This window comes from Coregonus clupeaformis, chromosome 20 (assembly GCF_020615455.1).
Source record: "Coregonus clupeaformis isolate EN_2021a chromosome 20, ASM2061545v1, whole genome shotgun sequence".
Lineage (NCBI taxonomy): Eukaryota > Metazoa > Chordata > Actinopteri > Salmoniformes > Salmonidae > Coregonus > Coregonus clupeaformis.
Genome location: NC_059211.1, coordinates 4,214,471 through 4,237,615, shown reverse-complemented (window position 1 = coordinate 4,237,615; position 23,145 = coordinate 4,214,471). Strand labels below are relative to the sequence as shown.

The 23,145-nt window shown below is 44.6% G+C and overlaps 1 protein-coding gene across 2 annotated transcripts in view; it reads left to right on the top strand.

Moving 5' to 3' along the window:
* Positions 1-23,145, top strand: part of LOC121533205 (slit homolog 1 protein) — an 82,245-nt gene that overhangs the window by 14,624 nt on the left and 44,476 nt on the right. For both annotated transcript variants that reach the window (XM_041839016.2, XM_041839014.2), the window contains exons 2-4: positions 8,154-8,225; positions 10,337-10,408; positions 10,501-10,572. In XM_041839016.2, coding sequence (XP_041694950.2) covers positions 8,154-8,225; positions 10,337-10,408; positions 10,501-10,572 — 216 coding nt within the window. The remainder of the gene's footprint in view (positions 1-8,153; positions 8,226-10,336; positions 10,409-10,500; positions 10,573-23,145) is intronic.

Sequence of the window (23,145 nt, the reverse complement as noted above, 5' to 3'; positions counted from 1 at the left end):
TGCCCTTGCTGATGGAAGGAGGTTTTCACTCAAAATCTCACGATACATGGCCCCATTCATTCTTTCCTTTACACGGATCAGTCGTCCTGGTCCCTTTGCAGAAAAACAGCCCCAAAGCATGATGTTTCCACCCCCATGCTTCACAGTAGGTATGGTGTTCTTTGGATGCAACTGAGCATTCTTTGTCCTCCAAACACGACGAGTTGAGTTTTTACCAAAAAGTTATATTTTGCTTTCATCTGACCATATGACATTCTCCCAATCCTCTTCTGGATCATCCAAATGCACTCTAGCAAACTTCAGACGGGCCTGGACATGTACTGGCTTAAGCAGGGGGACACGTCTGGCACTGCAGGATTTGAGTCCCTGGCGGCGTAGTGTGTTACTGATGGTAGGCTTTGTTACTTTGGTCCCAGCTCTCTGCAGGTCATTCACTAGGTCCCCCGTGTGGTTCTGGGATTTTTGCTCACCGTTCTTGTGATCATTTTGACCCCACGGGGTGAGATCTTGCGTGGAGCCCCAGATCGAGGGAGATTATAAGTGGTCTTGTATGTCTTCCATTTCCTAATAATTGCTCCCACAGTTGATTTCTTCAAACCAAGCTGCTTACCTATTGCAGATTCAGTCTTCCCAGCCTGGTGCAGGTCTACAATTTTGTTTCTGGTGTCCTTTGACAGCTCTTTGGTCTTGGCCATAGTGGAGTTTGGAGTGTGACTGTTTGAGGTTGTGGACAGGTGTCTTTTATACTGATAACAAGTTCAAACAGGTGCCATTAATACAGGTAACGAGTGGAGGACAGAGGAGCCTCTTAAAAAAAGAAGTTACAGGTCTGTGAGAGCCAGAAATCTTGCTTGTTTGTAGGTGACCAAATAATTATTTTCCACCATAATTTGCAAATAAATTCATAAAAAATCCTACAATGTGATTTTCTGGATTTTCTTTTCTCAATTTGTCTGTCATAGTTGACGTGTACCTATGATGAAAATTACAGGCCTCTCTCATCTTTTTAAGTGGGAGAACTTGCACAATTGGTGGCTGACTAAATACTTTTTTTCCCCACTGTATGTATGTTTGCTTTGTCATGTGCTATGCAATAGGCTAGGCAATAAATACCTAGTCAATACCTTTATTACCTTGTCTGCATCCAAAATCACTAACTGTGACTGACCCAAAGCTTTCCTTAAGTTTGGGTCAGTCACAGTGGTCAGGTATTCTGCCACTGTGTATTCTCTATTTAGGGCCAAATAGCATTCCAGTTCACTCTGTTTTTTGGTAAATTCTTTCCAATGTGTCAAGTAAATATATTTTAGTTTTCTCATGATTTGGTTGGTTCTAATCGTGTTACTTTTGCTGTCCTTGGGGCTCTGTGGGGTCTGTTTGTGTGTGTGAACCGAGCCCCAGGACCAGCTTGCTTGGGGGACTCTTCTCCAGGTTCATCTCTCTGGTGGTGATGGCTTTGTTATGGAATGTTTGGGAATCACTTCCTTTTAGAGGGTTGTAGAATTGAACTATTTTCTGGATTTTTATAATTAGCGGGTATCTGTCTAATTCTGCTCTGCAGGCATTATTTTGTGTTTTACGTTGTACACAGAGGATGTTTTTGCAGAATTCTGCATGCAGAGTCTCAATTTGGTGTTTGTCCCATTTGTGAATTATTGGTTGGTAAGTGGACCCCAGACCTCACAACCATAAAGGGTAATGGGTTCTATAACTGATTCAAGTATTTTTAGCCAGATACTAATTAGGCCGAGGTAGGTATAGTTTTTTGTGTGCTCTAGGGCAACGGTGTCTAGATGGAATTTGTATTTGTGGTCCTGGCAACTGGACCTTTTTAGGAACACCATTATTTTGTCTTACTGAGATTTACTGTCAGGGCCCAGGTCTGTCAGAATCTGTGCAGAAGATCTAGGTGCTGCTGTAGGCCCTCCTTGGTTGGGGACAGAAGCACCAGATCATCAGCAAACAGTAGACATTTGACTTCAGATTCTATTAGGGTGAGGCCGGGTGCTGCAGACTGTTCTAGTGCCCTCGCCAATTCATTGATATATATATATATGTTGAAGAGGGTGGGGCTCAAGCTGCATCCCTGTCTCACCCCACGGCCCTGTGGAAAGAAATGTGTGTGTTTTTTGCCAATTTTAACTGCACACTTGTTGTTTGTTTACATGGATTTTATAATGTCGTATGTCTCTCTCTCTCTCTCTCTCTCTCTCTCTCTCTCTCTCTGTCTCTCTCTCGCTCTCTCTCTCTCCATCTATCTTTCTGTCTCTTTCTTCTCTCTCTCTCTCACTCTTTCTCTTGCTCTCTCTCTCGCTCTTTCTCTCACTCTCTCTCTCTCTCTCTCTCTCTCTCTCTCTCTCTCTCTCTCTCTCTCTCTCTCTCTCTCCTCCATCTATCTTTCTGTATATTTCTTCTCTTTCTCTCGCTCTCTCTCGCTCTTTCTCTCGCTCTTGCTCTCCTCTCTCTCTCTCTTGCTCTCTCTCTCTCTCTCTTGCTCTCTCTCTCTCTCTCTTGCTCTCTCTCTCTCTCTCTCTCTCTCTCTCTCTCTCTCTCTCTCTCTCTCTCTCTCTCTCTCTCTCTCTCTCTCTCTCCATCTATCTTTCTGTATATTTCTTCTCTTTCTCTCGCTCTCTCTCGCTCTTTCTCTCGCTCTTGCTCTCACTCTCTCTCTCTCTCTTGCTCTCTCTCTCTCTTGCTCTCTCTCTCTCTCTCTTGCTCTCTCTCTCTCTCTCTTTCTCTCTCTCTCTCTCTCTCTCTCTCTCTCTCTCTCTCTCTCTCTCTCTCTCTCTCTATCTTTCTGTCTCTCTCTCTTAATCTCTCTCTGTTTCTCTCTCTCTGTGGCCTTTCCTTTCATAGCCCAGCTAATAAGGGGGAACTTGAGTGGAACTTGTGCTGCTTGACTGCCCACTGAAGCTGTTATTGCAGAGCAATTTGGTGTGTGTGTGTGAGAGAGAGAGAGAGAGAGAGAGAGAGTGTGCAGGTGGCTGGAAGGATGAATGTGTCAGTGTGTGTGTGTACTGTGTGTGTTGCGCTGTGTAAGTGTGTAAGACGCGTTCTGCTGTAACAAGCCTTTGTCTGGTGGAGTCTCTCTCTACTTCAGGCTTCCCTGACCCCTGACCTCTCCATGCTCCACAAAACCCAATTATCCACACCTCATAAGCACACAAGGTGTGTGTGTGTTTATCTCTCCTTCTTCTCCGTCTTTTCACATACACACGTTCTCTCTCTCTCTCTCTCTCTCTCTCTCTCTCTCTCTCTCTCTCTCTCTCTCTCTCTGTCTCTGTCTCTGTCTCTGTCTCTGTCTCTGTCTCTCTCTCTCTCTGTCTCTCTGTCAGTCTCTCTGTGTGTGTGTTCTCTAAGTATATTTTCCAGGATCCTGTTAGCTAAGACCCTTTCTCCAAGCTTACAGTGAGGGAAAAAAGTATTTGATCCCCTTGTACGATTGCCCACTGACAAAGAAATGTTCAGTCTATAATTTTAATGGTAGGTTTATGTGAACAGTGAGAGACAGAATAACAACAAAAAAATCCAGAAAAACACGTCAAAAATGTTATAAATTGATTTGCATTTTTAATGAGGGAAATAAGTATTTGACCCCCTCTCAATCAGAAATATTTCTGGCTCCCAGGTGTCTTTTATACAGGTAACGAGCTGAGATTAGGAGCACACTCTTAAAGGAAGTGCTCCTAATATCAGCTTGTTACCTGTATAAAAGACACCTGTCCACAGAAGCAATCAATCAATCAGATTCCAAACTCTCCACCATGGCCAAGACCAAAGAGCTCTCCAAGGATGTCAGGGACAAGATTGTAGACCTACACAAGGCTGGAATGGGCTACAAGACCATCGCCAAACAGCTTGGTGAGAAGGTGACAACAGTTGGTGCGATTATTCGCAAATGGAAGAAACACAAAAGAACTGACAATCTCCCTCGGCCTGGGGCTCCATGCAAGATCTCACCTCGTGGAGTTGCAATGATCATGAGAACGGTGAGGAATCAGCCCAGAACTACACGGGAGGATCTTGTCAATGATCTCAAGGCAGCTGGGACCATAGTCACCAAGAAAACAATTGGTAACACACTACGCCGTGAAGGACTGAAATCCTGCAGCGCCCGCATGGTCCCCCTGCTCAAGAAAGCACATATACAGGCCCGTCTGAAGTTTGCCAATGAACATCTGAATGATTCAGAGGAGAACTGGGTGAAAGTGTTGTGGTCAGATGAGACCAAAATCGAACTCTTTGCAATCAACTCAACTCGCCGTGTTTGGAGGAGGAGGAATGCTGCCTATGACCCCAAGAACACCATCCCCACCGTCAAACATGGAGGTGGAAACATTATGCTTTGGGGGTGTTTTTCTGCTAAGGGGACAGGACAACTTCACCGCATCAAAGGGACGATGGACGGGGCCATGTACCATCAAATCTTGGGTGAGAACCTCCTTCCCTCAGCCAGGGCATTGAAAATGGGTCGTGGATGGGTATTCCAGCATGACAATGACCCAAAACACACGGCCAAGGCAACAAAGGAGTGGCTCAAGAAGAAGCACATTAATTAAGGTCCTGCAGTGGCCTAGCCAGTCTCCAGACCTTAATCCCATAGAAAATCTGTGGAGGGAGCTGAAGGTTCGAGTTCCCAAACGTCAGCCTCGAAACCTTAATGACTTGGAGAAGATCTGCAAAGAGGAGTGGAACAAAATCCCTCCTGAGATGTATGCAAACCTGGTGGCCAACTACAAGAAACGTCTGACCTCTGTGATTGCCAACAAGGGTTTTGCCACCAAGTACTAAGTCATGTTTTGCAGAGGGGTCAAATACTTATTTCCCTCAATACTCCAGTCACGTAAACCTACGAAACCACATCATTGATTTCAGTTGTAAGTACAGGCCCCCTTGTTTGTAACAGTGACACAATAACAAGTGTCTCTCTAGGGATGAGGTAGGTCTTCCTTTGTAGTGGTTGCTCTCTGAAATAGTAGGAAGAGAACATTGTGTGTGTGTGTGTGTGTGTGTATATACAGTATATAGGTGTGTGTGTGTGTGTGTCACTGTGTGTGTGTGCAGTATATAGGTCACACACACCCTTCTCCTGGTGCCCACTCACTCTGTCAGAGGAATTTCACACACATTATGAGAGTGATTATAGAACCCCATCTCTTTCTCTCTCTCTCTCTCTCTCTCTCTCTCTCTCTCTCTCTGTCTCTCTCTCTCTCTCTCTCTGTCTCTCTCTCACCATGCATAATTTTTCTCACTGCTCCATGGTTGAAGTCTGGGTCAAGATCACACACCTAAACCACTGCCCCACCCCATACACCCACACACACACACTCTGTCTCCCCTGTTCTACCGCTCTTTGGGACAGACAAGGTCAACCTCTACCCCACACTTTACTGTAGTACAGCAACCAGATACCTCGCGCGCACACACACACACACACACACACACACACACACACACACACACACACACACACACACACACACACACACACACACACACACACACACACACACACACACACCCACAAAAACACACACACACACCCCCCCCCACCACACACACACACACACACACACACACACACACACACACACAGCGTCTTACAGGCTCTCACCACAGAGCCTTGTGGGAAAGGTGACATCATCTTCTCCTCTCTGGCTGTCAATCAAACCAAAGACAATGAGGTCATACTGTAGAGCAGCGGTTCCCAAACTAGGGGTTGTGACTGATATGAAAATGGGGTCGCAGAAGAATTTCCCAAAAATATATATATTGGGAAAGCGCCCTTAGATCGTGGGGAAAATGCCGCACTTGACCGTTGCGCTTGAATTGGAATGATTTCAAGCTGTCATGTGACTGATTGCTGCAGACAATGCATCAAGGCTCACTACGGAGGAGTTTTGGTTCCTGACTCAAAGCGAGTACCCTGCCGTTTCCCTCAGAGCATTAAACGGTACCCCTCGCCAGCTCATATCTGTGTGAAGCTGGATTCTGCAGTGTTCTGTCAGCATTAAAACCAAATATTGATTCAGGTTGGATGTGAGAGATGAGGTGCGCACTGTTCACCACGCCCCCTGGCTTTGAGAAGCTCCGAGGCGACATGGATCAAGCACACCCATCTCATTAGTGGTGGTGAGATAATGGTGCTTTCAAGACAACTGGGAACTTTGAAAAAAACTAAGTCAAATCATGATGTCTGTGATCTTCAGGTCGAAAAGTCAGAGCTTTAGAAAGAGGCCGGAGTTTCCAACTTGGAATTCCGAGTTGGATGACCGTTCAAAACGATTTTTCCCAGTCGGAGCTAGTTTATTTCTGAGTTCCCAGTTGTTTTGAACGCTGCATTAGAGACATTGTCAGACTAATTTGCAATTGACTGTCATAGCCCCACATTAAAAGTATGTGATCGTGAATTGAGAAGACAATCAGAAATACTGTTAGAATGTTTTGCAATTGACGGAATAATAAAGTAAACATGATTTTCTTTCACATGTTTGGGGTCGTGGACTAAAAAGGTTTTGGGAACCCCTGCTGTAGAGACAGATCACTGCTGTATTATGGGTAGTCTGTGGTGGGCAGAGAGCGGGCACCTCAGATCAGATACCCTCCTTATTATCTCACCAACCACTTTATCAATGTTTCCAATTTCGAGTCACCTTTAGAAAATTCCAGAAATCCCAGAATATTTTAACCCTATCAATAGAACAAGCTCTCATAGACCTGCCTGCAACCTGATCTCATAGTTTCACTTCAGACTTTGCCGTAATCGGATGAACGTCGATTTTTGACCCATTAATTCCGCGTGGTTACAGGGTTAATTCCGCGTGATTACAGGGTTAAAACAGAAACAACTCAAAGGGTTAAGTATCGACGTCCTCAGGACCTTTTCAAACATCCGAAATCGACGGCTCTTTCTTGTGACCAGCCTGCTCACAGACTCACTGCAGAATCCGACGTTTGTCCATAAACCTAACATTTTGAAGGTTATGTTTAGTCATTCATTCTGAGTGGTTAAGGTAATGGGTTCAGGTTTGGGTTAAAACAAAACAATAAAAAACAAGTGCCTAGTACTGGGATTGAACCATCGGAGCCGGAGCTCGTGGCTTACGCCCAACCGCCATCCCTGTCCACAATGCCCTAGCAAAACCCAAGCTTACTTGATGGTAATAGAGCACAACGTTGCCCCTAGTGGCGGGTTTTGAAGGCATCCTGGGGACCTGGACGGATGTCGAATTTCGAAGTGGATGTTGAGCGACCTGGTTGATCAATAACCAAGGATGTTTGATAGCAAGCTAAGGTTCCTTCAGACTGAACGCTGCAGCTCACCATGAAGTAGAACAATGGTGAGAATAGCATTCAGTCTTGTTTAACCAGGCTTCTCTGTGTTTTGTCACATTGGATTCCTCATACTCTCAGAAACTGAAGGTTGAGATCACATTGACAGGTTATTCATGATGACATAGCCACAGATGCTTACAAATGACACATCTCATCCTACTAAGGCTTTTCTTTGGTTATTATCATTCTAGCTTTGTGTTGGATGCTCTGTTATCAGACTGAGAACAGAAGACACGTCCCAAATGGCACCTTATTCCCTATATAGTGCACTACATTGGACCAGAGCTCTAGTCAAAAGTAGTGGCATTTGGGACGCAAGCAGACTGTCCTCTGGAAAGGAGCTGTAAATTCCTGTTTTGTGCCAGTCATCCTGCTGTGGTTTAATAAAACACCCTGTGATTGGTCGACCGCCTGCTGCATCCAATCAGCACCTCTGTGGGCTGCTGCTCTGAGGACGCTGTGTGGGTGTTTGACAGAGACATTGTAGCCCCAGGCAAGATAACACCAACCCATTTGCAGCTCCCCTGTCACATAGCACCTGCTACCTGTGTCTGTGTGTGAATGAGGGAGGGAGGGAGGGAGAGAGAGAGGGAGAGAGGGAGGGAGAGACTTCTGTCATGTATTCTGCACTGTAGATGAAACCAGTCTGAATGTGCTTATATAGTATTCATGTGTTTATATAGTATTAATATGTTTACATAGTATGTGTTTATATATTATGAATGTGTTTAAATAGTGTGAATATGTTTATATAGTATTAATGTGTTTATTACCAACATGTTTGCTAATATTCTGTGTGTATTCTTCTTCTCATCCAGTGATCTAAATGGGAACAACCTGACAACCATCAGCAAGACAGACTTCTCTGGCCTCAAACACCTCAGAGTTCTGTAAGTCCCATCCTTCTCTGGCCTCAAACACCTCAGAGTTCTGTAAGTCCCATCCTTCTCTGGCCTCAAACACCTCAGAGTTCTGTAAGTCCCATCCTTCTCTGGCCTCAAACACCTCAGAGTTCTGTAAGTCCCATCCTTCTCTGGCCTCAAACACCTCAGAGTTCTGAAGAAAGTGAAGGGGTCTGAATACTTTCCGAATGCACTGTAATTATGTAATTAGGTGAAGTAATGACAGGTTTACTACTAATATCCTAAACACATTATAATGCACGTCATATTGATTACTGCATTGTTGGGAAAGTGCAAGCAGGAAAGGTGTTTCACTGTACTTGTGCACGTGACATTAAAAACTTGAAACTTGAAACATATCATGATGCCCAGCGCTTTAAGCCAAGCCCCCTCTCTCTCGTTCCCCACCTGCAAAATATCAGTCAGATCTTGTGCCCTACACTTGTCTGTCCATCAAGCATATAAAATGTAAACAACTAGCTTGCCCGGTCCTTAGAAAGCTGCTCTATCCACAGTGATTGGTGTAGTAATTTAATAAGCTAAATGTAAAAACGATGTCGATTTCACGGGTTAAAAAAGGAAAAGAAAAGGACCGGTATTTTTTTGTGGTTCAAACCGGTTCAGAACTTTATTATGTATTTGGATTTGTATTTTGCAGGTCTGAACAGTGGAGCGTAACTTAAATCTGGAATCCGTAGTGGTGAAACTGCCACGTCCATTTGCGCTATTGCATTTTACATTTTAGCAGATGCTCTTATCCAGAGCGACTTACAGGAGCAGTTAGGGTTAAGTGCCTTGCTCAAGATTTTTCAATTAGTCGGCTCGGGTATTCAAACCTGTGACCTTTTTGGTTACTGGCCCAATGCTCTTAACCGCTAGGCTTCCTGCAACAACAACAGACATTACTTCAAACAATGAACAGTTTTTTCCCCAATGGACATCATTGCACGTGTGATAGAACAGCAGAGTATGTACTACAATATTTTTTTACCACAAAGCTGGATGCTCCTCTCCTCCGATTCATAAACAAACCAAAAACTATAACTAACCTGGGGGGGTTACCCTGACCCTTTGACCTGGAAGTACAATACCCCAGGGAAGGAAGGGGATTGGCTGTCTCAGGTTGCTGTGTTAGACTGACAGGGAGTTTTCGACAGACACTGTTGTCTGTCTGACAGTGATGCACAGTGTGTGTGTGTGTGACACAGTGATGGACTGTACGTGGTTAAAACCGTCAATGTGAAACTAATAGTTACTAATAACATCTCCTGGGGTTAGTTACCGTCCTGTCCCTGTGTCTGTCCCTGTGTCTGTCCCTGTGTCTGTCTAGCCAGTTTATGACAGACTGGTTGCTGTCAGGGAGATAAAGTATCAAATGTTTCCCTGTGTAGATAACAGTTAGAGGTTATACGTTTCAGTAACATGTTTCTTTTGGGTGGGGGCTGGTTGAGGTCCCTCAAATATGGTCAATCAGTAATTGAACTGTTTTCTTCTACCTCTTCATCCTCCTCCTTCTCCATACTTCCTCCCTCTCTCCTTCTCCATACTTCCTCCCTCTCTCCTTCTCCATACTTCCTCCCTCTCTTCTTCTCCATACTTCCTCCCTCTCTCCTTCTCCATACTTCCTCCCTCACTCCCCATCTTCCTCCCTCTCTCCTTCTCCATACTTCCTCCCTCTCTCCTTCTCCATACTTCCTCCCTCTCTCCTTCTCCATACTTCCTCCCTCTTTCCTTCTCCATACTTCCTCCCTCTCTCCTTCTCCATACTTCCTCCCTCTCTCCTTCTCCATACTTCCTCCCTCTCTCCTTCTCCATACTTCCTCCCTCTCTCCTTCTCCATACTTCCTCCCTCTCTCCTTCTCCATACTTCCTCCCTCTCTCCTTCTCCATACTTCCTCCCTCTCTCCTGCCCAACTTCCCTCTTCCTTATGTCCTCCCTCTCTCCTTCTCCATACTTCCTCCCTCTCTTTCTCCATACTTCCTCCCTCTCTCCTTCTCCATACTTCCTCCCATTCTCCTTCTCCATACTTCCTCCCTCTCTCCTTCTCCATACTCCCTTTCTCCATCCTTTCTCTCCATCCATCTCTCCTTCTCTTCAGTCACCTGATGGAGAACCAGATTAGCAACATTGAGAGAGGAGCGTTTGATGATCTGAAGGAACTGGAGAGACTGTGAGAACACACACACACTCTTCCTGTTAGATAGAAAGCTACATTGTAAGGTTGTCTGTCTGGTTTCTAATGTGTTCTGTCCTTCTGAACAGTCGTCTGAACAGGAACCGTCTCACTCAGCTCCCTGAACTCCTGTTCCAGAAGAATGAGGCTCTGGCTCGACTGTGAGTACCCTATTTAACCACCCTACACACTACACTACTCTACCACCCTATACACTATTACCCTATACACTATACACTACTCTACAACCCTATACACTATACACTACTCTACCACCCTATACACTATACACTACCCTACCACCCTATACACTATACACTACTCTACAACCCTATACACTATACACTACTCTACCACCCTATACACTATACACTACTCTACAACCCTATACACTACTCTACCACCCTATACACTATACACTACTCTACAACCCTATACACTATACACTACTCTACCACCCTATACACTATACACTACTCTACCACCCTATACACTATACACTACTCTACCACCCTATACACTATACACTACTCTACCACCCTATACACTATACACTACACTTCCATCCCTGTCCAACTCCAGATTGGTTCTCCTCTACATCTGCTCCAACAGTATTGGAACAGTGACAGTGTTGGGACAGTGACACATGTTGAGTTGTTTTGGCTCTGTACTCTGTATTTGGATTTATTATGGATCCACATTAGCTGTTGCCAAGGCAGCTGCTACTCTTCCTGGGGTCCAGCAAAAATTAAGGCAGGTATACAATTTAAAAAACATTACAATACCTTCACAGATTTCACAACACACTGTGTGACCCTCAGGCCCCTACTCCACCACTACCACATACCTACAATACAAAATCCATGTGTATGTATGGTGCGTATGTTATCGTGTGTGTATGCATGTGTCTGTGCCTATGTTTGTGTTGCTTCACAGTCCCCACTGTTCCATAAGGTGTATTTCTGTTTTTTGAACCTAATTTTACTGCTTGCATCAGTTACTTGATGTGGAATAGAGTTCCATGTAGTCATGACTCTATGTAGGACTGTGCGCCTCCCATAGTCTGTTCTGGACTTGGGGACTGTGAAGAAACCTCTGGTGGCATGTCTTGTGGGGTACGCATGGGTGTCCGAGCTGTGCGCCAGTAGTTCAAACAGACAGCTTGGTGCATTCAACATGTCCACTTTGAGCCAGGAGAGATTGCCATGCATTATATTAATGTGAGCTCTCTGTGTACATCCAAGGGCCAGCCATGCTGCCCTGTTCTGAGCCAATTGCAATTTTCCTTAGTCCCTTTTTGTGGCACCTGACCACACGACTGAACAGTAGTCCAGGTGCGACAAAACTAGGGCCTGTAGGACAAGCCTGGTTGATAGTGCTGTTAAGAAGGTAGTGCAGCGCTTTATTATGGACAGACTTCTCCCCATCTTAGCTACTGTTGTATCAATATGTTTTGACCATGACATTTACAACCCAGGGTTACTCTAAGCAGTTTAGTCACCTCAACTTGCTCAATTTCCACATTATTTTTTACAAGATTTCATGAATGATTTGTCCCAAATACAATGCTTTTAGTTTTAGAAATATTTAGGACTAACTTATTCCTTGCCACCCACTCTGTAACTAACTGCAGCTCTTTGTTAAGTGTTGCAGTCATTTCAGTCGCTGTAGTAGCTGACGTGTATAGTGTTGAGTCATCTGCATTTGTGGCATGTCTTTAGTAAAGATTGAAAAAAGTAAGGGGCCTAGACAGCTGCCCTGGGGAGTTCCTGATTCTACCTGGATTATGTTGGAGAGGCTTCCATTAAAGAACACCCTCTGTGTTCTGTTAGACACGTAACTCTTTATCCACAATACAGCAGGGGGTGTAAAGCCATAACACATACTTTTTTCCAGCAGCAGACTATGATAGATAATGTCAAACAGAGTAACACTTTAATTAGAGAGAGATTGCGAGAATGTGATAGAAAAATAAAGGTGGGTTAGAAAGAGAGAAAAGGGGGATAGAGAAGGAAAGGTGTGTGTGTGGGGGGTGGCTGGTTTGTTGTTGTGCAATTTCACACTGTCGCTCCCATCAGGGAATCACCAGATGGACTTGGCATGTTCAATCAATCAGTAAACACACAACCAGGAGGGAGGGAGGGAGAGAGATGTTTCCGTGCTGTGTTGATGGGCATCATAAAGCCTCAGTCCCAGCAGACCTCTTCCTCTGAAACACACCAGCGCACAGAGAGGAGGAGGAGGAGGAGGGGAGCTGTCTCTGGTGTCTTCATGGGTTCTGTATGGATCCTCCTAATTCTCCCTATTTTCCTCCCTCTCTTCTTTTCTGCCTGCTTCACTCCCTCCATCTTTCTTCTTCACTCCCTCCATCTTTCTGCTTCACTCCCTCCATCTTTCTGCTTCACTCCCTCCATCTTTCTGCATCACTCCCTCCCTGCATCTCCCTCACTTCTATCCTTCTTCCATCCCCCCTCCCTCCTTCCTTCTCCCTCCATCGTTCTCTCTGCTCTCCTTTTTCTCTCTCTCATCCCCTCTCCCCATTGCTTTCTCCTCCCTCTCCCTCTCCCTCTCTCTCTCTCTCTCTCTCTCTCTCTCTCTCTCTCTCTCTCTCTCTCTCTCTTTCTCTTTCTCGTTCTCTCTCTTTCACTTTCTCTCCCTCTCTCCCGTTCTCTCTCTATGTATCCTGTCTTTTGTGTGTGTCTGTGTTGTGGTAGCTCCACACCCAGAGCCGGTCTTTGTCTGTTGGACACCCAGAGGGAAGGGCCCCTCCCTGGCTTTCCTCTCCCCGGAACAGGCCCTCACCCCTGGGGCTAACCAGGGATTACTGAGGCACAGGTGGAGCTGGGAGGGGATGTGTGTGTGTGTGTGTGTGTGTGTGTACCTTGACCTTGAGGTGAACCCCACCCTTAGTCCCCTTGTTCCTGTCTCATCCCCCCTCCCCCTCTCTCTCTCTTCTTTCTCTCTCTCTCTCTCTCTCTCTCTCTCTCTCTCTCTCTCTCTCTCTCTCTCCCCCCCCCACACACACACACACACACAAACAAACACATGCACCCCCACCCCCACACACCCTCCAGTGTGTTATTGTTGAGTAGGGTGGAAGCTTCAATCAAACATGCACTGGGGAAAAACCCACACTATAAAAATAAAAAAATATTTTCAATAACGTACTTTCATTTTGGGTTGTTTCAGTAAACATTAGAGTTAGTGAGAGATCAGTGTTGAATAGTAAATTATACTTTCCCCCTGGGGTTGTACAGTATATATGAGCTACCATGGAACAGAAAGACCAGCAGATAGAATGGTCACTGTATGTTCTTTATCATGTAAATGATGCATTTAAATTCACACACACACACACACCCACACAGCCATGTTTTTCGTTACTTGCCAGGACGTTTTTGGGAGTAAAAATGTATTCCCATTCAAAATACTATTTTCCTGAACCCCTAACCCTAAACCTTATACCTTATCTTAACCCTAACCACAAACCCCTAAACCTAACCCTAAACAAACCCTTAAGCCTAAAATAGCATTTTTACTTTTCAGGATATGCAAAATGTCCTGACTTTTCAGAATTTCTATTGCTTTCCTATCTTGTCAGGACATACTGGTCACTCGACAGGACATCTGGTCACTTGTCAGGACATTCTGGTCACTCGACAGGACATTCTGGTCACTCGACAGGACATTCTGGTCACTTATCAGGACATTTTGGTCACTTGTCAGGACATTCTGGTCACTTGTCAGGACATTCTGGTCACTTGTCTGGTCACTTGTCAGGACATTCTAGTCAGGACATTTTGGTCACTTGTCAGGACATTCTGGTCACTTATCAGGACATTCTGTTCACTTATCAGGACATTTTGGTTACTTGTCAGGACATTATGGTCACTTGTCAGGACATTCTGATCACTTGTCAGGACATTCTGGTCATTTGTCAGGACATTTTGGTCACTTGTCAGGACATTCTGGTCACTCGACAGGACATTCTGGTCACTTATCAGCACATATTGGTCACTTGTCAGGACATGTTGGTCACTTGTCAGGACATTCTGGTCACTTATCAGGACATTTTGGTTACTTGTCTGGACATTCTGGTCACGACAAGGTAGGAAAACAAGTCCACACACAGCATTTTATCTCTTAACTCGCCCTTTATTATACTAACGGTACAGTAGCTACTGTGGCGTTCTCCTCTTGAACGGTAACATGTGCCATCTCTCCCGGTGACCGGCTGGCGCTCCCGTTCATCAAGTGATGATGAACGGGAGCGCCAGACGGTCATGACAGCTGTCTTAATTAGCGTTCAGGACATTCTGGTCACTCGACAGGACATTCTGGTCACTTGTCAGGACATATTGGTCACTTGTCAGGACATATTGGTCACTTGTCAGGACATATTGGTCACTTGTCAGGACATATTGGTCACTTGTCAGGACATATTGGTCACTTGTCAGGACATTCTGGTCACTTATCAGGACATATTGGTCACTTGTCAGGACATATTGGTCATTTGTCAGGACGTATTGGTCACTTGTCAGGACATTCTGGTCACTTGTCAGGACATACTGGTCACTTGTCAGGACATTCTGGTCACGACAAGGTAGAAAAACAAGTCCACACACAGCATTTTATCTCTTAACTCGCCCTTTATTATACTAACGGTACGGTAGCTACTGTGGCGTTCTCCTCTTGAACGGTAACATGTGCCGTCTCTCCCGGTGACCGGCTGGCGCTCCCGTTCATCAAGTGGTGATGAACGGGAGCGCCAGACGGTCATGACAGCTGTCTTAATTAGCGTTTAGGGAGGCACAGGAGCGTGAAGATACTGTTTACCGGGATAATTTACAGTGATTGAGTAGGTAATGGGCTTTGTGTGTGTCGGGGGGGGGGGGGGGGTGTTGCTAATGAGCTGTATGTGTGTGTGTCTGAGGGTGTGTGCCTGAGTGTGTGTGGGAGGAGAGGCAGCATCAAAACACTCATTACCCAGAGATGCTCATTAAGAAGAGGAGGTTCATTAGACAGGGCAGTTCTTTAAGGAAGTGAGAACAGACTCAGATGTTGTCTTCAGAAGAGACTCACTATCCACTCCCCTCTCACATACAGTATTATTAGTTTCCGTTTTAAAGTCTCAGGGACACTGAAATGCCTTTCTTGACAGCTCTAACCCCAACTATGCAGTAATCAATAACAATGTAATACTAAGAATAACAAGGTAGAACAAAAACACACCAGATATTTAAAAAATAAAATAAGAAGAACATGATGAAGTAAGTAAGCATACTACATACAGGGTCAGTTCCAGGACCACATTTACAATGTGCAGGGATACTGGATCTATAGACGTAGATACAGTTGAAGTCGGAAGTTTACATACACTTAGGTTGGAGTCATTAAAATTCGTTTTTCAACCACTCCACACATTTTTTGTTATCAAACTATATTTTTGGCAAGTCGGTTAGGACATCTACTTTGTGCATGACACAAGTAATTTTTCCAACAATAGTTTACAGACAGATTATTTCACAATTTGTATCACAATTCCAATTGGTCAGAAGTTTACATACACTAAGTTGACTGTGCCTTTAAACAGCTTGGAAAATTCCAGAAAATTATGTCATGGCTTTAGAAGCTTCTGATAGGCTAATTGACATAATTTGAGTCAATTGGAGGTGTACCTGTGGATGTATTTCAAGGCCTACCTTCAAACTCAGTGCCTCTTTGCTTGACATCATGGGAAAATCAAAAGAAATCAGCCAAGACCTCAGAAAAAAAATTGTAGACCTCCACCAGTCTGGTTCATCCTTGGGAGCAATTTCCAAACACCTGAAGGTACCACGTTCATCTGTACAAACATTAGTATGCAAGTATAAATACCATGGGAACACGCAGCCGTCATACCGCTCAGGAAGGAGATGCATTCTGTCTCCTAGAGATTAACGTACTTTGGTGCGAAGAGTGCAAATAAATCCCAGAACAACAGCAAAGGACCTTGTGAAGATGGTGGAGGAAACAGGTACAAAACGATCTATATCCACAGTTAAACGAGTCCTATATCGACATAACCTGAAAGGCCGCTCAGCAAGAAAGAAGCCACTGCTCAAAAACCGCCATCAAAAAGCCAGACTACGGTTTGCAACTGCACATGGGGACAAAGATCGTACTTTTTGGAGAAATGTCCTCTGGTCTGATGAAACAAAAATAGAATTGTTTGGCCATAATGACCATTGTTATGTTTGGAGGAAAAAGGGGGTGGCTTGCAAGCCTAACAACACCATCCCAACCGTGAAGCGCGGGGGTGGCAGCATCATGCTGTGGGGGTGCTTTGCTGCAGGAGGGACTGGTGCACTTCACAAAATAGATGGCATCATGAGGAAGGACAATGATGTGGATATATTGAAGCAACATCTCAAGACATCAGTCAGGAAGTTAAAGCTTGGTTGCAAATGGTCTTCCAAATGGACAATGACCCCAAGCATACGTCCAAAGTTGTGGCAAAATGGCTTAAGGACAACAAAGTCTAGGTATTGGAGTGGCCATCACAAAGCCCTGACCTCAATCTTATAGAAGATTTGTGGGCAGAACTGAAAAAGCATGTGCGAGCAAGGAGGCCTACAAACCTGATTCAGTTACACCAGCTCTGTCAGGAGGAATGGGCCAACATTCACCAAACTTATTGTGGGAAGGCAATGCTACCAAATACTAATTGAGTGTAGGTAAACTTCTGACCCACTGGGAATGTGATGAAAGAAATAAAAGCTGAAATAAATCATTCTCTTTACTATTATTCTGACATTTCACATTCTTAAAATAAAGTGGTGATCCTAACTGACCTAAAACAGGGACTTTTTACTAGGATTAAATGTCAGGAATTGTGAAAAACTGAGTTTAAATGTATGGCTAAGGTGTATGTAAACTTCCGACTTCAACTGTATGTATAAGGGTAAGGTGACTACGCATCAGGATATATAATAAACAGAGTATCAGCAGCTTGTATGTGAGTGTGTGTGTGTGTGTGTGTGTGTGTGTGTAGAGTCAGTATAAATGTGTGTGCATGTTATGTGTGTGTGAGCAAATGATGAAGTAAGTGTTTGTGTGTTGGAGTGTGAGTGAGCGTGTAGAGTCCTGTGAGTGTGGGTAGAGACAGTAAAAAATTATAGAACAAAAATGAGTAAATTACAAGGGTCAACTCAGATAGTCCGTGTAGCCATTTTGTTAGCCATTTAGCAGTCTTATGGCTTGGGGGTAGAAGCTGTTCAGGGTCCTGTTGGTTCCAGACAGGTGCATTGGTTCCGCTTGCCGTGCGGAAGCAGAGAGAACAGTCATATGGCTTGGGTGGTTGGAGTCTTTAACAATTTTCCAGGCCTGATATAGAGGTCCTGGATGGCAGGGAGCTGGGCCCCCGTGATGTACTGGACTGTATTATACACAGCTATGGGCCCTGGTCTAAAGTAGTGCACTATATAGGGAATAGGGTGCCATTTGAGGCACATGCAGAGTCATTGAGAGCGCTAGATCACTATGACACGTCACTGTCCAGCTACAGGCAGGTATAGAAGCGTAGAGACGTGTTATTGTAGGTGTGACAAAATAAATACACACAATACTGTAACACTGATACCATTCCATACGTCTCTGTCCCTACACGTCTCAATTCAATTCAATAGACTTTATAGACATGGAAAATAAAGATCTTACACCCCTCTACGTGTCTCTTGCTGGACAGTCTGTGTGATGATCTAGCTCTCTGAAGCACTGGCCTGACAGTCTGGATGAGACCAACATGGAAATGTCAACGTAACACTCAACTGTCACTTATACGCTTACACACAGTGTGTTCTTCTGAGTTGGACGGTGAAAAGCATGATGATCTAGCTCTTTGAATGTCTTTACCTGGGTCTCAAATGGCACCCTGTGCAGTGCACTATGAAGGGGATAGGGTAACATTTAGGATGTGAATGTCTGGTGTGGCTATTCTGCTGACTAGTGGAATGGTCCTGGGCTATATAATGGGATTCTGCTGGGCTGAACAGAGAGATCTGTTCTCAAACTACTGGGTTAGAATAGCAGGCAGGGGTTCAACCATCCATCTCTCACACACACACACAAGCATGCACATACTGCACACACACACACACACATTTGGACAACATGAGGAAATCCCCTGGTTGATAATAGTGTATTGAATATCTCTGTGTTTTTGCTAGTGTGGGTGAGTAGAGCTGTGGGCTGCGTCATAAATAACACCCTATTCTCTGTAGTGCACTACTTTTGATGAGGGCCAATAGGGCTCTGGTAAAAGAAGTGCACTACTTTTTGGGAATAGCCATGATCGTTCACTTCTATCTGAACCCTGTCCATGTTATTATACAGCCCTTACTCAGTCTGGATCAAGGGTCATCCTAGGGAGACTTCTTGAACCTCCTGTTATGTCCTTCCAAAGCAAGCAGACAGACAGACGGACAAACAGAGACAGGCAGACAGACATAGCTTTGTTGGTCTGGGGAGTTAAGGATGGAGAGAATGGGGGAAAGAAGTGAAAAGCCCCTCAGAAGTAATGGTCCAGTGTTATCTGGCTGAAAGATGAAGAGGGAAAGATGTGAGAGTGATGAGTCCAGTTGGAAAATTGACACTTTTCCTTTTCTAGTGTAAATATTTAGGGGTTTGGTGTGCTGGTTTGGGTCGGAAAGGAAAGGCAAGAAGAGAGTTGAGCTTCTTAGAGAAATGGGCAAAAGATGTAAGAGAGAGTGAGAGGGAGAGGGAAAGAACTTAAACACTCTCACACACTATTTCTCTCTCTCTCACACACACACTTTTTCTCACTCACACACTCCCAGACTGACCCCATGTATCAGAGGACATGTTTTGTGTAATGTGTGGAGAGACATCCCAAAGCTAACTTCTCATATCCTTCAGCAAACACAATATCAACCAGACAATACAAGACACATATTAGAGAAGAAAATACAGCAAAGAGATTCCAGACAGACTCATCTCTCGCTCTCTCTTGCTCTCTCTCGCTCTCTCACTCTCTATCTCTCGCTCTCTCTCTCTCTTTCTCTCTCTCTCTCTCTCTCTCTCTCGCTCTCTCATCTCTCTCTCTCTCTCTCTCTCTCTCTCGCTCGCTCTCTCGCTCTCTCTCTCTCGCTCTCTCTCGCTCGCTCGCTCTTTCTCTCTTTCTCTCTCGCTCGCTCTTTCTCTCTTTCTCTCTCTCTCTCACTCTCTCGTTCTCGCTCTCTCGCTCTCTCTCTCTCGCTCTCTCTATCTTGCTCTCTCTCGCTCTCTATATCTCGCTCTCTCGCTCTCTCTCTCGCTCTCTCTCTCTCTTTCTCGCTCTCGCTCTCTCTCTCTCTCTTGCTCTCTCTCTCTCTCGCTCTCTCTCTTTCTCTCTCGCTCTCTCTTTCTCTCTCTCTCTCTCGCTCTCTCTTTCTCTCTCTCATTCATTCTCCTTCTAATCCCACCCCGTCCTCCTCTATCTCTTATTCTTTCATCCATCCCTTTCTCCTCTCTCCCCTTAGGGTTTTTCAATTACCAGTTGTTCTGGTCTCCTGGTTTTGGGGTGTCTGTGTTATTTGCAGAGAAACGAAGGAAGACAGAGGGAGGGGAAAGGAGGGATGAGACACACCCACACCAGAGACTGCACAGGAGATGGGAACAGAGAGAGAGAGAGAGAGAGAGAGAAAAGAAAGAGAGAGACCAGAGGAAGGCAAACTGACAATGTAAGCTGTCAGGCTGATTGAGTTTGGGTTGTTACCGTGATAACAGATCTCATAAACCGTAAGCACTGGGGGTCACACCCTTCCCAAGGTTCAGCTGGGGTGTGTGTGTGTGTGTGTGTGAGAGTGTGGTCTTCTGAACATGATGTGCATTTACAGTGTGAATGTATGTTTGTATGTATGTACAGTACCAGTCAAAAGTTTGGACACACCTACTCATTCAAGGGTTTTTCTTTATTTAAAAAAAATTTTACATTGTAGAATAATAGTGAAGACATCAAAACTCTGAAATAACACATATGGAATCATGTAGTAACCAAAAAAGTGTTAAACAAATCAAAATATATTTTATATTTGAGATTCTTCGAATAGACACAATTTGCCTTGATGACAGCTTTGCACACTCTTGGCATTCTCTCAACCAGCTTCACCTGGAATGTTTTTCCAACAATCTTGAAGAAGTTCCCACATATTCTGAGCACTTGTTGGCTGCTTTTCCTTCACTCTGCAGTCCGACTCATCCCAAGCCATCTCAATTGGGTTGAGGTCAGGGGATTGTGGAGGCCAGGTCATCTGATGCAGCACTCCATCACTCTCCTTCTTGGTAAAATAGCCCTTACACAGCCTGGAGATGTGTTGGGTCATTATCCTGTTGAAAAACAAATGATAGTCCCACTAAGCCCAAACCAGATGGGATGGCGTATCGCTGCAGAGTGCTGTGGTAGCCATGCTGGTTAAGTGTGCCTTCATATCTAAATAAATCACATACAGTGTCAACAGCAAAGCACCCCCACACCAGAACACCTCCTCCTCCATGCTCTACAGTGGGAACTACACATGCGGAGATCATCCGTTCACCCACACCGCGTCTCACAAAGACTCAGCGGTTTGAACCACAAATCTCAAATTTGGACTCCAGACCAAAGGACGCATTTCCACCGGTCCATTGCTCGTGTTTCTTGGCCCAAGCAGGTCTCTTCTTCTTATTGGTGTCCTTTAGTAATGGTTTCTTTGCAGCAATTCAACAATGAAGGCCTGATTCACACAGTCCCCTCTGAACAGTGAGATGTGTCTGTGACTTGAACTCTGTGAAGCATTTATTTGGGCTGCAATTTCTGAGGCTGGTAACTCTAATGAACTTATCCTCTGCAGCAGAGGTAACTCTGGATCTTCCATTCCTGTGGCGGTCCTCATGAGAGCCAGTTTCATCATAGCACTTTATGTTTTTTGCGACTGCACTTGAAGAAACTTTAAAAGTTATTGAAATGTTCCATATTGACTGACCTTCATGTCTTAAAGTAATGATGGACTGTTGTTTCTCTTTGCTTATTTGAGCTGTTCTTGCCATAATATGGACTTGGTCTTTTACCAAATAGGGCTATCTTCTGTATACCACCCTTACCTTGTCACAACACAACAGATTGGCTCAAACGCATTAAGAAGGAAATAAATTCCACAAATTAACTTTTAAGAAGGCACACCTGTTAATTGAAATGCATTCCAGGTGACTACCTCATGAAGCTGGTTGAGAGAATACCAAGAGTGTGCATGGCTGTCATCAAGGCAAAGGGTGGCTATTTGAAGAATCTCAAATATAAAATATATTTTGATTTATATAACACTTTTTTGGTTACTACATGATTCCATATGTGTTATTTCATAGTTTTGATGTATTCACTATTATTCTACAATGTAAAGATTTGCAAAAATAAAGAAAAACCCTTGAATGAGTAGGTGTGTCCAAACTTTTGACTGGTAGTGTCTTCGGAAGGTATTCAGACCCCTTGACTTTTTCCACATTTTGTTATGTTACAGCCTAATTCTAAAATTGATTAAATTACTTTTTTTCCTCAGCAATCTACACACAATAGCCCATAATGACAAAGTGATAACAGGTTTTTAGAATCTTTTGCAAATTTATTAAAGATAAATAGCAGAAATACCTTATTTACATAAGTATTCAGACCCTTTGCTATGAGACTCGAAACTGAGCTCAGGTGCATCCTGTTTCCATTAAGCATCCTTGAGATGTTTCTACAACTTGATTGGAGTCCACTTGTGGCAAATTCAATTGATTGGACATGGTCCCACCGTTGACAGTGCATGTCAGAGCAAAATCCAAGCCATGAGGTCGAAGGAATTGTCCGTAGAGCTCCGAGACACAGGCACAGATCTGGGGAAGGGTACCAAAAAATGTTTGCAGCATTGAAGGTCCCCAAGAATACAGTGGCCTCCATCATTCTTAAATGGAAGAAGTTTGGAACCACCAAGACTCTTCCTAGAGCTGGCCGCCATTCCAAACTGAGCAATCGGGGAAGAAGGGCCTTGGTCAGGGAGGTGATCAAGAACCCGATGGTCACTCTCACAGAGCTCCAGAGTTCCTCTGTGGAGATGGGAGAACCTTCCAGAAGGAGAACCATCTCTAGCATAAAGGCCTGATTGGTGGAGTGCTGCAGTGTGGCCAGACGGAAGCCACTTCTCTGTAAAAGGCACATGACAGCCCACTTGGAGTTTGCCAAAAGGCACCAAGATTGAACTTTTTGGCCTGAATGCCAATCGCCACATCTGGAGGAAACCTGGCACCATCCCTACGGTGAAGCATGGTGGTGGCAGCATCATGCTGTGGGGATGTTTTTAAGCGGCAGGGACTGGGAGACTAGTCAGCATTGAGGCAATAATGAACGGAGCAAAGTACAGAGAGATCCTTGATGAAAACTTGCTCCAGAGCACTCAGGACCTCAAACTGGGGCGAAGGTTCACCTTCCAACAGGACAATGACCCTACGCACACAGCCAAGACAACGCAGGAGTGGCTTTGAGACAAGTCTCTGAATGTCCTTGAGTGGCCCAGGCAGAGCCTGGACTTGAACTCGATCGAACATCTCTGGAGAGAACTGAAAATAGCTGTACCGCAACCTGACAGAGCTTGAGAGGATCTGAGGAGAAGAATGGGAGAAACTCCCCAAATACAGGTGTGACAAGCTTGTAGCGTCATACCCAAGAAGACTTGAGGTATGAC